The sequence below is a fragment of the Equus asinus genome, chromosome 15 (assembly GCF_041296235.1).
Source record: "Equus asinus isolate D_3611 breed Donkey chromosome 15, EquAss-T2T_v2, whole genome shotgun sequence".
NCBI lineage: Eukaryota > Metazoa > Chordata > Mammalia > Perissodactyla > Equidae > Equus > Equus asinus.
The window spans coordinates 36,573,228-36,588,570 of NC_091804.1; the positions used below are offsets into that span (position 1 = coordinate 36,573,228).

General features: G+C 50.4%; 1 protein-coding gene across 9 annotated transcripts in view; it reads right to left on the reverse strand.

Moving 5' to 3' along the window:
• SLC13A3 (solute carrier family 13 member 3) overlaps window positions 1-15,343 on the reverse strand; it is a 77,061-nt gene that overhangs the window by 5,319 nt on the left and 56,399 nt on the right. For all 9 annotated transcript variants that reach the window (XM_070486015.1, XM_070486014.1, XM_070486017.1 and 6 more), the window contains 3 exons: window positions 13,188-13,285; window positions 8,658-8,770; window positions 1,699-1,860 (listed from right to left, as the gene is read on the reverse strand). In XM_070486015.1, the coding sequence (XP_070342116.1) occupies window positions 1,699-1,860; window positions 8,658-8,770; window positions 13,188-13,285 (373 nt within the window). The remainder of the gene's footprint in view (window positions 1-1,698; window positions 1,861-8,657; window positions 8,771-13,187; window positions 13,286-15,343) is intronic.

Below are 15,343 nucleotides of genomic sequence, written 5' to 3' on the forward strand. Positions count from 1 at the left end.
ATTTTTGCAACTCAAAGCATATAAATTTTCTCAAAAAGAACTAAAATCACCCCCTTACATATCAAATGTTTTGATTTTGATTTTGATTTTTATGATGAGCAACATTTAGAAGAATGTGCCGTTTGCTCGCGTCTTCTCCAGCAAAAGTTGCCCCTGCAGACCCCGCTGGGTCTCTCCCTCCCCTCCCCACGGCACCCCATGGCACCCCATCTCTCTCGATTGCCAGGTCCCCCAGATTGTGGGGAGGATGTGATTGAATCCAACCACACTTAGCAAGGCAAGGGGACCCCGCCCCACCCTGCCGGCGGGACTGTAAAATGGCACGGCCACTTCGGAGGGCGATTTGCCCATGTCTGACAAAATTCTACATGCGCATGCTCTTTGATCCAGCGATCTCAGCTCCAGGAATTTACCTAGAAATAATAAAAGGCGCACAGACAGGAAAGGTCCAGGCAGCACTGCTGGATAGCAGCAGAGCTGGAAACAACCTAAATGTCCATCCGTAGAAGACTGCTTCAGAAAATCGACAACCATCCACCCATAATGGAATGCTCTCCAGTCAGTGAAGAAGTATACCTCTGTGTGCTAATACGGTGTGATTTCCCTTATAAATTGATGCATAACAAAGCAAACAAGAAAACAAAACCAGAGTGGTTCAGATAAGTGTGCCTGGTTTAACACTGTTTGCATGCAAAGCATATGCTTGCAACACTGAATTTCATTTTATCAATTTTGGATTCTATTGCAATCATCATATGGTTTGGCCTTCTTTAATCTATTTCAATATAAAACCATGCTGATAGTTTCTAATGCTAATCAGTCTGGAAATTCCCGGGATAGACTCTGCGTGCCCGTGACCTATGCTTCGTTTCACCCGATGCTGGATTCAGGTTGCTCTGCGTCTTTCTTTACCTGCGGGATCGGGGTCTGGCTTTCTTTCCTTTGCTCTCCTGTTTGGTTTCCGTGTCAGGGTTTTGCTAAGCCTGTACCTGGACTGAACGGCCTTCTCCATCTCTGTGCTCTGGAGTGCTCAGTAGGAGCTGTCTGTTCCCTGAATGCTGCTGGCTCTCACCTTCGCCAGTCCTCTGGGCCTGGTAGTTGTTAGAGCAGTGGTTCTCAAGTGGGGACGATTTTGTTCCCCCAGGGGACCCTTGGCAGTGTTGAGAGACATCTTGGATTACCACCAGTTAGGGTGGTGCTTTTGGCATTCGAGGAGTCAGAGATCAGGGACGCTGCTAACCATCCTACAATGCACAGGACAGCCCCACAGAGCAGAGAATTCTCTGCCCCAGTGTCAGCAGGGCTGAGAACGCCTGCGCTAGAGCGGGCCGGGGCTTTGCCTGCCGTGTGAGATTCTCCTGTGGTTATTTGTCTATTCAGATTTTCTACTTCTTCTTAATCCAAATTTGGTAATTTGTATTTTCCTAGAAAACTTTCCATGTCACCAGGGGTTACTTTTCCCAAAGGAAGGAATTTGGTGCACTTTGAAAATATTTACCCTATTTATGCATTTCTTAAAGAAAGATAAAATAGTGTTTTTGAAAAACTCACGGTTCTGACACTTTCACGCGTTTTGGGAGAGAGCAGTGACCAATGTAGCCCCTGATGGAGCTCTGGGTGGCGGGGGAGCCATTTCTGAACCTGTGTCCGGGGAAGGGTGTTCCTCCCCACCCCCCAGTTCCCCATAAGGACCCTCACCAGCTCCGCCAGGACGGGCAGGAAGATGATGATAGTGGCCGTGTTGCTGGCAAACTCGGTGAAGAAGGAGATGACCACGGTGATGAGCAGCACAGCCAACACGGGCGGCACGTTCTCCAGGGGGTGCAGCTGCCCGCCGATCCACGTGGACAGCCCCGACTCCTGCGGAGGGCAGGAGACAAGGTGCACCACTCCACTCCCCAGCCCACCCCCAGCTGCCACCCCTGAGGGCTGGGCCCAGGAGGGAGGGTTGGGGTCCTCACAGGGAGGACAACCGCATCCCTTCACACACAGGTCCACTGAGGTTCCCAGCGGGCAAGTGACCTGCCCAAGGTCACACATTTGACCCTGGACTTAAACCAGCTTGTCTGCTTCTTGAACTGCTCCCTGCTCCAGACTCTGCAGGCCTGGGGCTCAAACCATCCACTTGGTCCTAGCACCCCTAGCTCTAACTTGAGGGGGGAGAGGGGAACTGGCCCTCTCTGATAAATCTTCCTGTTCCTCCAACGATGGTTACTGATTACAAAAATACAATCATTTATACAAATATTAATCTTGTAATTATATTATATATCAACACACATCAAGTGTATAATATATATACAAGATATACTATATATCAGATAATATAAAACATGTATCAGATATATATCAAATACATTATCAATATGATTATGAATAATAAAGATATTTATGATCAATAATAAGGATGATTAGTACAATGATAACACAAATATTGCCATTATCGACACTGTGTTATTTATTATCCTAAGAATCGCCATTACTGAGGCTCTAGGGGTTGCGGGGCACCTGCATGTGTATCTCCTGACTCCTCTGAACCACCCCATAAGGCAGCCGTTCATCCCTGTGTTACAGAGGAGGAAACTGAGCCTGGCAAAGTTTTTGTGACTTGCCCGCGGTCCCCGAAAGTAATGACTGAGGTGTGTTCCACACTCGGGGCGGGTGCTCCTGTCAGCTGACGTGCTCCCGCAGAGCTCCTGTCCCCAGCACCTCCCTCTGGACACGCCGGTCTGTCACTGCCCCTCTTCATGAAGAGCAATGCCCAGAGCTGACCGTAGCCCCCAGGACAGGGAAAGGACCAATTAGGCTGTCCCCTCCCTGGCTGCAGACTCCCCCCTGCCATCGATGCTGCAGAATCACCTCCATGCTCTCTCTCCTGACTTCTCCAGGAGTTTCTCCACTCACGAGTATATGGCATGTATACTCTCCCCCACCACCGCCCCCATCCAGTGTGTTCTTAATGACCCGGAGTCCAACACACCCTTGTTATGACCCCAGAGCGGCAGAGCTGAAGATGTAAAACGGCGCTCAAGGCGGCCCCTTGGTGGTGCCATGCAGCAGGATTGCCATAAGGCTAAAAGGGGACATCCTGCAGGTCGTTCTCTTAACAAAGATAACAAAGCCATAGGCTTGATGCTGAGCCAGGGCAGAGGTGGGTTAGCCCCTAACATTGAGAGCCAAATGCATGTCTCCCCGAGCCCTTTCATCAACCTAGCATCCTCAGGGACCAGTACACTTCCGTTTATCAAAGAAACTTTCTACAGTTCTTTTCTGTTTGACAGAAAATTTACAGCTTATCCAGAACTTAAAATTCCATAGTGGATTCTAGAATACAGTGCATATTTTTACATAAATAAAATAATACACTTGTCCCTACAATTTGACTGAAAAGTTACCTTCCATGAACGAATAGTAAACGCTTAAAAATATCTTTCCCTAGAAGAGAGCTTGTAAAATTACAGTGTTTCTTTTACATGTGCACTGTGAGTCTGATAGCCTAGAAACTGCGGCACGTGGCAGAGTCGAAGCCCCCGCCCAGGGAAGCCTGCAAGGAAAAATGGGGCCACTGGTTTTCTCAGAGGCCGCAGCTCTGGCAGAGGCCGACGCAGTGTGTGCAATTAAATGGAGAGGGGCTGGGGAGGACAAATATTAAAGCTGTGGATGAATGAGAAGCCCAGAGCTTCCCCGTGGCCGGGCCTCTGGGTGGCGGCCTTCCAGCCAACGTCCAAGCAGCCACTCGGGGCCTGGGCTCAGCTTCTGCAGGCGGAGGGAGTTCTGGCAGCTTCCTGAGACAGCGGAACCCCCAGCTGCCTGAGGTTCCCTTGGGGACTCGAAAGGGCTTCATCTGCACTTGCCCGTTCTCTTAGGAATCAGAAGCTCCGTTTCCTTGGAGGCAGACAACCCAGTAACGTCCCAGGACTCCAGGACCAGCAAAAGGCAAGGTCAGAGACGGCACGGCCAGGGGACAAGGAGAAAGAAAGGGCTTCGGAGTCACACTAAGCTTGTTCCCTGCTTTAATCCCTCCTGGCTGTGTCATCCTGGCCAAGAAACTTAACCTCTCTGTGACTCAGTTTCCTTATTTGTAAACCAGGATATAACAGTGCCCGTCCCAGAGGGTTATCATTGGCAGAAAAGGAACAAACCTATAAAGCACTTAGTAAGTGCCCAGTACATGCCACCAGCCTTTAGCAGCATTGAGTCGCAAGATGCCAAAGGTGGCGGAACACTCAGAAATCGTCCAGCGCCATGGTTGTCAAACTGTGTTCCTTGATGGCCCTCGAAGTTGCCAAGAGGTGCCGGGGGCCACCCTGCAGGATGGGAGGGTGAGGCTGAGCTGGAGGATGATGCCCTCCTCTCCCGGCTCCTTCCCCACTTCAAACGGGGCCTCTCTATCTGATCTCTCTGATTTATAGTAGGGTCGCATCTTACAAGGAGGGTGTTATGGTTTAAGCTCAATGTTTAAAGTTGAGATCTCAATAGAAGACGCCCTCAGACACCTCTTACAAGGCTCATAAAACACAGTCGGCTCAGCTGCGTGAGTACAGCTCTGTATGACAGTTAAGTGGAAAGTTAGTGAATTTGATTAAAGGGAAGAAAAAAGAGAAGACTTCATGCACTTGCATGAACATTCCAACTGCTGTACGTTTTGCAAGCTGTGTGACCTTGGGCAACTTAATGAACGTCTCTGTTCCTTGATTTCTTCAAGGGGTTGCGGTAAGGATTAAATGAGTACACGTAAAAACAGTTCCTGTGCATAGTAAGAACCGAATATGGATTATTATTGTTTATTTAATTTAAAGAATGCTTAATATAGCACTTATTCTGTGCTGGGCATTCTTCTAAGTACTTTGCTGACATCACCTTACTTAATCTTCACAACACTCCATGAAGTAAGGAGTATAATTGTGTCCATTTTATGGTTGAAGAAACTGAGGCACAGACAGGTGGTGATTTGCCCAAATCAGTGAAATGACTTGCTCTAGGGTTGGAATATCAAGCTTCCACAACCTCAATCCATTTGTAGATAAGTTTGTCGTGGTGGAGATGAAATGAGACATACACAAAGGTGTCAGAATAAGACCAATTTCTCATCCACGAGAGAGTAAGGTTATAACAAGAGAAGCCGTGAGGTTGACAGCGGCTCTGGTCTAGCACCTGGTAGGGATCGGCCCTGGGCGGGACACTGTCCACCCATCACGTCATCAGTCCTCAAAACAGCCATCTCATGGGTTATATCCGACAAATATTTACTGAGCGAGCACGTTATGCTCCAGGACTCTTCCAGATGCCTGGAACAGTGGTGGGTAAGACAGATACGATCTTGCCCTCATGGGGCTTACATTCTTGTAAGAGAGACACAAATAAACAAATGAACAAGACAATGTGGGGGGTAGATGCAGCATGAGCTGGGTGATAAGAGGGAAAGCAACTGTGAAGAGGGACTATAGACATGGCGGCCGGGGAGAGCCTCTCGGCATTGGTGACTTTGGAGTTGAGAACTGAAGGGTGAGGACTCAGAGATCTCAGGGAAGAGCACTCCACAGAAAGAAAGCAGATGCAAAGGTCCTGGGGTGCGAATGAGTCTAGTGTGACTGAGGAACATTAAGGGGTCAGTGGGACTAGAGGGGAGTCAGCGAGGGGAGAGAGGTAGGAGCCGACATCAGGGAGGTAGGCAGGGGTCAGGCCGTGCTGGGCCTTGTACGGGCCAATGGAAGCCTTCAGGCTAGAGTCTAAATATATGGCAAGTCATGGGCAGTTTTGCAGCAGGAGAAAACCGCAGTGAGGACACTCACCGGGTTTAAGCGAGTTGCCCGAGCGCAGAGTAAGCACTGGGATCTGCTTCCAGCCCTTCAGAACCACCATGGGGAGTCCAGGCATCCAGGCTCACGGTGGGCCCCTCGAGGACCCCTAAGCCCCAAGAGGCTGCTGGGGCCTGCTGAGGACACTGGGCAGGGGCTGGGGTGCAGGCTGTGCCGTGAGCATTCCGGTCCCTCCTGGGGCCGGCGGTGCTGCCCGGGGAGGGTGGTACCAGCAGGGGCTGGAGGAAGGGGCAGCTGCCACACAAAGCCCTTGTTGAACAGAAACCCCGGCTGGCTGCCCGGGGCCGGGCCAGGCGCCAGGCGGGCCTCCAGCACGCTCGGCGGGCCTGCGGCCCAGCCCCCCACGGCTGCAGCCCGCCAACCCCACTGAGGAACCGGACTTTGCCCACTCACCCTGAGCTCGGAGAAGCCACTAGGTGTGGGGTCAGCCCCTTCTGCCGTGCCCCTCAGGGTCAGGCTAGGTTCGTATCATCTCAGTAAATGGCACCACTTCCACCTAGCTGCTCCTCCTCGATTCTGACTGCTCCTTTTCCCCAACATCCAATTATAATCACCAGCTCCACCGGGCTATGTTCTAAGTTTTCCAGGTGAATCGACTCATTTAATAATTGTAACAACTCTACGAGATGGGCACCACTGTTGTTCCCATTTTACAGATGAGGAAACTGAGGCACACAGCTAAGAGGTGGAAGATCTGCGACTCCAGCCCAGATGGTCTGATTCCACAGCCCACGCTTTCTACTGCTGCATTGCATGGCCTCCTCAAGACCTGGGTAACGTGTCACTTCCTCCGGGAAGCCTTCCCTGATATATCCCCGGTAGGAGGCAGTAGGGAGAAGAGTCAGACAGAGGCGAGTTCAAATCCCAACTCTGCTACCTATGAGCTGTGTTACCCAGAATCAGTCCCTTAACCTTTCTGGCCCTTGGGGTTCCCAAAATGGAAATCAAAACTACCTTTGCTCATCTATCCTTTTGCTCCTTTTGAACTCTGTACCATCAGACGTGTTATTTATTGGAAAAAGGAATAAAATTAAAATCTATTTCATAAAAAAGAGCAGCTGTGTAGAGAACCTGAATGTGCCACCCAGACCCCCTCGGTGAGCTCCTCGCCCCAGGGCAGGGAGTAGGGCAGCAGATGACCTACACGGTCAGCCCCAGGGGCCGTCTCAGACCCTGGGGTCGTCTTGCCCAAGGTCGCACCCCTCCTGGGGCTCACACCCGCAGACTGACGGAGGGGCACACAAAGGCCCGGCATGCCACATGGACCCACCAGAGTGTCTGCAGGCTGGCTCAGCTCGGCGCCCCCTGCAGAGGTGACAAAGTCTCTGTCCTCGTCCTCGCGGCTCCACCCCTCCCTCTCCCTCTCCTGCTTCCTTCCTCCTCCTTCCGCAGGGGGTGACCTCAAGGGCACAACCTAATGACCCCCCATCGCTAATGCCCATCTCGGAGCGGCTTCCTGCAGCCAGACCTGCAGTCACCGTGGGGGAGGGTTAGAGAGAAGGCACAGCAGCTCACAGCACTTCCTATTTGCGTTAGTTATTATCTTCTTCAGTTACTTCCAACAACCCCCCAGAGTACGGACTTCGATCCTCAATTCGCGGGTGAGAACACTGGTGCCCAGAGAGGCGAAGGAACCTGCCCGAAGGGCCCCAGCGAGCAGTGGTAGAGCTGGGTACTCGGATCCCCAAGCCTGGGCTTCTGAGCAGCATCCACCTTGACAGGTGTCTTCACTGTAACACTATTTGAAACTTGAAAATTAAAATTGAATTAAAGAAGAAAGCCATCTGAGAAGTAATTTCCGGCTTCCTTCACCTAAGTTCAGATCGGTCCTTAATTGGCTGTGGTTTGCCTGCTGTGGCTCACACAGCGAGATGGAGCGGTGGCTGCGGCACAGCCTCATGAGCTTAGGCTCCAATCCCGGCTCTGCCATGTCCCGGCCACGCAAACACAGACAAGCTATCAGCCGCACGCTGCCTCAGTTTCCTCGTCTTCGACAGCAGCAGCACTTCCTTCCGTGGGGTTGAGGAAGATTCACGCGGTCAGCGTTGGCAGAACACTTCAAGCAGCGCCGGGCACTTGGGAATTCTAGAGAGAGAGCCAGGCGGATCCTGGACTCTGAAATCAGATCAACTGGAGTTCGAACCCCAGCCTCTAAGCAGACTGCAACTGTATGAGCTTAAGGGAGGTGTTTAATTTTTCCATGCCTCAGTTTTCCTATCTGTAAAACGGGGATAAAAATGTTACCTAGCCCCTAGGGTCAGCGTGAGGATTAAATGAGATATTCTGTTACCATACATGTCGGATGGACACTGAGGCTGCACGTCCTCTGAGCAGGGCTGGCCACAGTGCCCTTGCCCGACAACCCTGAGAGCCAGCGTCTCCTGAAATCCCACACTCTCAGTGGCCCCTCACCTCACTCTAGCCCCAGCCCTGCCTTGGAGCTCACAGCGCCCTCGAATAACATTCATAATAACTCTAATTAGCTAATATTAATAATATCTAACATTTATATCACAGCATTAAGTGCATAGACACTAGAGCCACACTACCTGGATTCTAATCCTGAGTACACAGCTGTGTGACCTTGGGCAAGCTACTTTACCTCTCTGTGCCTCAGTTTTTTAATCTAGAGAGTAGAGATAACAATGGCATCTACCTCATAGGCTTGTTGGGAGGTTGAAAGGAGTTAATATATGTCAAGCACCTTGAACAGTCTTGGCACGGGGGAAGGACCCTATGGTGTTCCTCTGTGCCCACAGAACCCTCGAGTCGTGATACTATCAGGGGTCGTGTTAGTGGTACGCTCACTGTGAGCTCTTCGGCCCCCTGCACGCTTACCTCACAGCCCTTGGCCATGGCGAAGCCCCCTCCCAGGAGCAGGATGATGTTCCAGGGCACGGTGTCCTGCGCCTTCCTCCACGTCAGCAAGGGCTCCGTCTCTGTGTTGGGAGCTGGGTGGAGAGAGGACATTCAGCCTGATGAGGGGACACCGTTCCCCACTGGACAGAAGGGGCCCCGACACCCACTCAGTACACCGAGCCTGAGGAGGAGACACCGGGCCTGCAGCCCACCTTGCTGGGGACACCCGGGGGTCTCCAGGAAGCCACAGTTTGGGTCTGGTGTCCGACTGGGGAGATTCAGGGGAAAACCCCCAAGCGGCATGAGGGAGCGCCTGCTCTTCCAGAATGAAAATAGTTTTCACGGCTCCCGTTCTTTACGGTGCCCTGGAACCAGGCCCTCCTCGTGCAGGGCATCCTCTGAATCTCACGCGGGCCTTCTGGGTAAGTGCTACTTTCATGCTGATTACAAGAGAAGAGGCTCTCTTTGTAATCGAATGTGTGCAGAGAGGAGAAAAGACGAAGCAGATTCAGGAGAACAGAAGCTCAGGGAGCCTTTGGCCCTGGGGTCACGGGATGATGCGTATTTCCCTAAAAGCAGCAGTGTGTGCGGTGGTTAGAAGAGGGGGTCTGCAAAGTTTCTGTAAAGTGTTAGAGGGAGAACCATCGAGGCTTTGCAAGCCAGTTGCAGCCAGGCTGCCATCATAACGTGAAGGCAGCCAGAGTCAGGATATGCACCAACGGGCGTGGCCACGTTCCCAGGAAACCCTCTTTATGAAGCAAGTGGCAGCAGATGTGGCCGGGGGCTGTGGTCCACCAGCCCTGCGTCAGGGACGTGGTCCCGGAGACGGAGCGTCCTGGGCTGGCTCTCTGCATGCCCTTGAAACGTGACCTTGCCACTCTGAGCCCCATTTCCTCAGCCGACACAAGGCACAATGACAGCACCCGAGGGTCCTTGTGAGCCATGACGAGGCCGTGGTGGAGCCACAGGGGGACAGGGACATTTCTGTTTGGCTCACAGCTGTATCCCCAGTGTCTAGAACACTGCTTGGCACCTGGCAGTCACTCCATAAATACCTGCCAAGTAACGTTTGTGACACACTTAACCCAGTGCCTGGTGCAGAGTAAACACTTCTGAAATGGAACTTGTCACTGCAGGCTGCCACCGGGAGGCGGGCAGGACAGGCCCAGCTCATTCAAGGCGGGTCCCCATCTCTCAGGACAGTTCCTGGTTACGCAACCACTGACATTTTATTTCTCCTTTCCAGCTTTTTCCAAATTTTACACTGTGCTTATCTAAAACAAAAGTTTACAGTCAGAAAATAAAGACAATAAAAGTTATTCAGTGGGGCTGGCCTGGTGGCGCAGCGGTTAAGTTCACACATTCCGCTTCGGCGGCCTGGGGTTCGCCAGTTCGGATCCCGACACGGCACCGCTTGGCACGCCACGCTGTGGTAGGCGTCCCACATATAAAGTAGAGGAAGATGGGCATGGATGTTAGCTCAGGGCCAGTCTTCCTCAGAAAAAAGAGGAGGATTGGTGGCAGATGTTAGCTCAGGGCTAATCTTCCTCACAAAATCAATCAATCAATCAATCAATCAGTTACTTAGTGACGTCCCTCCGCTAGCTGGCACGCAGCCGACAGGCATGTACACACGGTTCAGATGTTGCACACAGCCTGGGGATTCCTGGGCCCAATGCAACCTACAGGGAAGCCCAGAACTGGAAGAGCCAGCGGGGGAGGGAGGGAGAGCCAGCCCTGCGCCTTCAGGTGATAAAATATGATTTCATTAAAGAGGCAGCAAGTCTGAAAAAGGAAAGTGACTTGACCCAAATAGCCCGTAAGGGTGGGACAGGGGGAGAGAAAAGGTCCCGAATGTGGGTTTAACATAATGCAGAAGAAGCGAGTTAAATGGCGAGTGCTTATAAGACTGCTCACCATCAGTAAGCACTCAGTCATTAACGTTAGCGGTTATCGTCTTTACTATCTTCCCATCCATCCACACCCTCGCCACTATTTCTTATAAGCACAGCCTCCATCTCCCTGAATTCCTCCAGTCCAGCTCCACTTTGCCCGCTGGCTATCTAGAGCCATGGCTGAAAGCACAGGTTTGAAGCTGAACTAGATTTGAATCCTGGCTCTGCCCATCAGCTATGCGACTTGGGCTAGTGACTCGACCTCTCTGAGCCTCAATGTCCTCATCTGAAAAAGGGAGCAATCGCACCTCCTCAGAGACCTATTGGGAAGATAAAATGGGCCCACGTGTGCAAAGGGCTCAGCACAGGTATGGCCCAGAGCAAGTCCTCGGTCACTCATTTAACACATATGTATTGGGGACTTATCATATGTCAGGCACTCTTCTAGACACTGGGGATACAGAAGTGGCCAAAACAGAGAAAATGGCTGCCTTCGGAGAACTTACATTCCCGCAAGGGAGGCAGGTGATACACCAATAAATATATAATGTCAGGAAATTTTATGTGCTACGAGGAAAAAGAAAACAGGGTAAAGAGAAGATGACAAAGCAGAGGTGCTTTTCTAGATGGTGCAGTCAGGGAAGGCTTCGCTGGGGAGGTGACCTTTGGATAGAGTCTGAGAGGGGGATGGAGCGAGCCATGTGGATATCTGGAGGAAGAGCTTGCTGGGCAGAGAGGAAGTGGATGCTATCACCATCACTGTCATTACATCAGCCACAAGCGCAGGGCCGGCACACAGCAGCCGCTGCATCAACACCTGGTGAGTGACCACAAAGTGGGAGAAACACGAGTGCGACCCAGACCCACAGAGGAATGGAAGAGAGTGGGTCGAACAAGAAAACCAAGGTTGGCCTGGCGGCCTGCGTTCTACATCCTGGCTCTTCTTAACTAGTGGTGTGACCTTGAGCAAGTCACCGTCTCTCCAGGGAAACCACTCTCTGAGGCTCCAGATGAGCCCTGAGTGCTGCGCACTAGAAAGGATGGTCTCAGCCACTTCCTTTCTCTCTGGCAATGCCCACTCCCTCCGGGTACCCACTTCCACAGCTTCCGTAGCTCCCTCTAAGGAAACAGAAGTTATAAAAAAGCGAGAAGTATAGTGAAGCAGAAGCTATAAAGATGCAACAGCTAAGAGGCAGTAGGAACTATGAAGAGACCAACAACTGATACACAGAGTGGATGGTGAGGAAAGCCAGTTAGAAGTAAGAGAGAGAAGCGGAAATGGAGCCTGCAGAGTCCAAAAGCCCTCAGCCTCCCTGACCCCAGGTCTAGCCTCCTCGAGGTCCAACTCTGCCACACAGACTGACTATGGCGCCCTGAGGAATCGTCCCCTACTGATCCTTACAAGGCACTCCCTGCCCCAGACCCCGACTCCTCCCAAACTGGACCGATCCTGCATAATAACCTATTGTTTTCAACAACAGAAAATAGATTACGACCCTATCTCCTGAGTCCTGGTCCAGTGTTCATCCCACCGCCCCTGCTGGAGCTCAGCCGGGGGCAGCCTGTCGCAGGCGGCAGATGGCAGCCCGTTCTTCTGGCAGACACCTGCTGGAAACCCCACGTGGCCACAGCGGCCCCCTGTAGGCCAGCCCTCAGTCGTCCGGCTTGGAGGGCTCCGTGATTCTTTTAAGCTGAATTTGAACGCCTTTCGGCAGTTTGGCCTCAGTCCCCACCACTTCCTGTTCCTTTAAACCCAGTTTGAGATTTTCGTGTCTGACACGTGGGCAACCCACTTGCAACTCTTGCCTTGGGCCCGGGGGGCAGCAAAGTTTTCCTATAAAGCACCAGAACGTAAATATTTTGGGCTTTGCGAGCCAAAACCCAAGACAAAAAGAGGCATGGGGCCGGCTCCGTGGCCGAGTGGTTAAGTTCACGCGCTCCGCTGCAGCGGCCCAGGGTTCGGATCCTGGGCGCGGACATGGCACCCCTCATCAGGCCACGTTGAGGCGGCGTCCCACATCCCACAACTAGAAGGACCTGCAACTAAGATATACAACTGTGTACAGGGGGGGGTTTGGTGAGATAAAGCAGAAAAAAAAAAAAAGGATTGGCAACAGTTGTTAGCCCAGGTGCCAATCCTTAAAAAAAAAAAAAAAGAGGTAAAATCTAGGCTATTGTGGAGGTACTTACATACCTAAAGAAAATAAATGTCCACAAATTTCTTTTGAAGAAATTAAAAACTTTATTTATGGACACTGACGTTTAAATTTCATGTAATGTTCACAAGTCATGAAATATTTTACTTTTGATTCCTTTCAACCGTTAAAAAATGTGAAAGCCATTCATAGCTCACGGGCTGTCCATAAACAGACAGCTGGCTGGATTTGGGCCAGCGCACTGCAGTTGCTAACCCCTGCCCAGGACTGTCATCTCTGGCTCCCCTAAAGGCCCAGACAAGGTAAATGCTCAGGCAGGGCAAGGGGAGCAAGCAGGACCACGTGGTTGGTACATGGGGGCTGTCCGGTCCCAGGCGTGGGCCCCGCCTCCAGGCCACTGATTACCCTGCTCCAGGACCTCGCTGAGTCCACCCACACCCCAGCCTTGACCGCCTTACCTTTAAAGTCAAACCACCACTTAAGAGATGGCCTTTGGGATGGGAAGAAGAACAAGATGATGACAATGGTCACACCGGTGACAGCATCCGAAAGAAACCTACAATGACAAGGCCCCAAAGCATGTGACCCCAGGCATCTCAGCAGGCTGCGGTTTGGCAGATTTGCAAATGAGGATTTGTGGAAGGGAATTAGGCCTGCTGTGAAGGGGGCATTGTTGGAGGCCACTGGATTCCTCCTGCACGCATTCAGCTTGGAGGCAACCACTGCACGCATTCAGCTTGGAGGCAACCACTCGTGGATGCAAAAGCCCTTTATCCCTTTATCCCCAGCTCCAGCTGAACCAACGCTTCTCCTCCTAATTCAAGGATACTAGGAAGGCGGACATGACCAAACAGGGAAGAATCTGAGAGCCACAGCCTGCTAGGGTCTGTGTAACCCCCACAAATCATCATAACTGGGGCTCCTGAAAGAGCCCTATATGTATTTGTTCAGCTTCTGCTTGAATTCCTCCTGGCACGGGCAGCTTACTACACAAAGATGCAGCCCATTCACACCAGCAGTGTACAGATGGAGTTCACAGCCCCTCAAAACCCAACGACAACCTTTCAAGGGTCCACGACATGTCCTGTGGAGACATGAAGCTCACAGAAGTCTCAGAAACAGCCCTGGGGGGCAGGCTAAAAATCTTCCATTTCAGATGAGGAATCTGAGGCTCGGAGAACAGAAGCAACTTGCTGGAGGCCAGACCACGGTCCCTGGAGGAGATGGGCATCGAACCCAGATTTTCTGGCTCCAAGTTCAATGAAGCACACAGCCAACTGCCAACAAAAGCCCTTTCAGCCCATGCATTTGGGAAGAAGAGTACCAGATGGCCAAGAAACTGGAAAAGATGGTCCATGCCACTATATTCGAGAACTATAAACCAAAACATAATGCAGTGTCATTCGTCTGCTAACAGACAGCAAAACTTGAAAAGGGTGATAATACCTACTGAGGATGTCGGGAAACATGTACGGGTGGTGGGAAAATAAAGTGGTTTAATCTTCTGGAGGGCAGCTGGCAGCAGGTTTCAATGCTTTGCATGTGAAAACCCCTTGATCCAGTTATCGTACTTCTAGGAATTTATGCTCAGGAAATAACTAGACTCCTGCACACAGATTACGTACTGGGATGTGCATTACCAGCAAGAGTAAAAAAAATGGAAGATTTTTAGCAGGCACATGCTTCAATAAATTGTGTATATAATGTATATATAATAATATATATAATAAAATACCCTACATCTGTTTCTTAAAATATAAGATAATATCATCTTTATGTACTGACATACAAATACAACCAAGATACCCTGTAAATTAAAAAGCAAGTTTTTATTTGTAGTATTGGACACAATCCAAAAAGGACTTCGTTAAATGAAGATACTCCCATTCCATACAATACTATGCAGTGTTTAAAAAGAATGAAGGAGGTCAGAGAGAGCAAGTCGCCCATGATCACATTAAGTATCTTCCAATGTTTTGTTATCCGTGTACACAGATGTCTGTGTGCATGCGTTAATACGTGTGTGTGTCCGCGTATCTGGATTGTTACACAGCAGCCTGTTCATTGCGATCATCTCTGGGGAGTGGGACAGAGGGTCGATGAAGGGCAACTTTTACTTTTTCAATTCAGCATTGTTTGAATTTTCTCCTGAGTATGCATAACTTTTGTAATTAAAAAAGAAAAAAGCAGGTCACCGATAACATGTTTACTGTAATCGGATTTCTGTTAAAAAATCTTCTGTTTAGCTAGGTTTCCTTTTAGCTAGTTGACATGTGTTTTTAAAATTCATTTCATTGAAGTATAATTAACATGCAACAGAATGCACCAGCTTTCAGGATTCGTTACATGAGTTTTGACTAATGCACTCGGTCCTGCGACCACCAGTGCAATCGAGATGCAGAGAAGTTCCCAGATGGGCATTTTTTTAAGTCAGAAAAGATGTATATCAGAACTGGAGACTGAGATTCTAGGTGATTTGCAGTTTCTTTGTATTGCTGGAATGTTTATAACACCCATTTTTCGTCTGAAAAAATAGCAGAGCAGCTACATTTTGGAAAAATAAAAGAAGGGTGATAAGAGCTACTTCTCCTGGCTCCATGAAATTATATTGTTT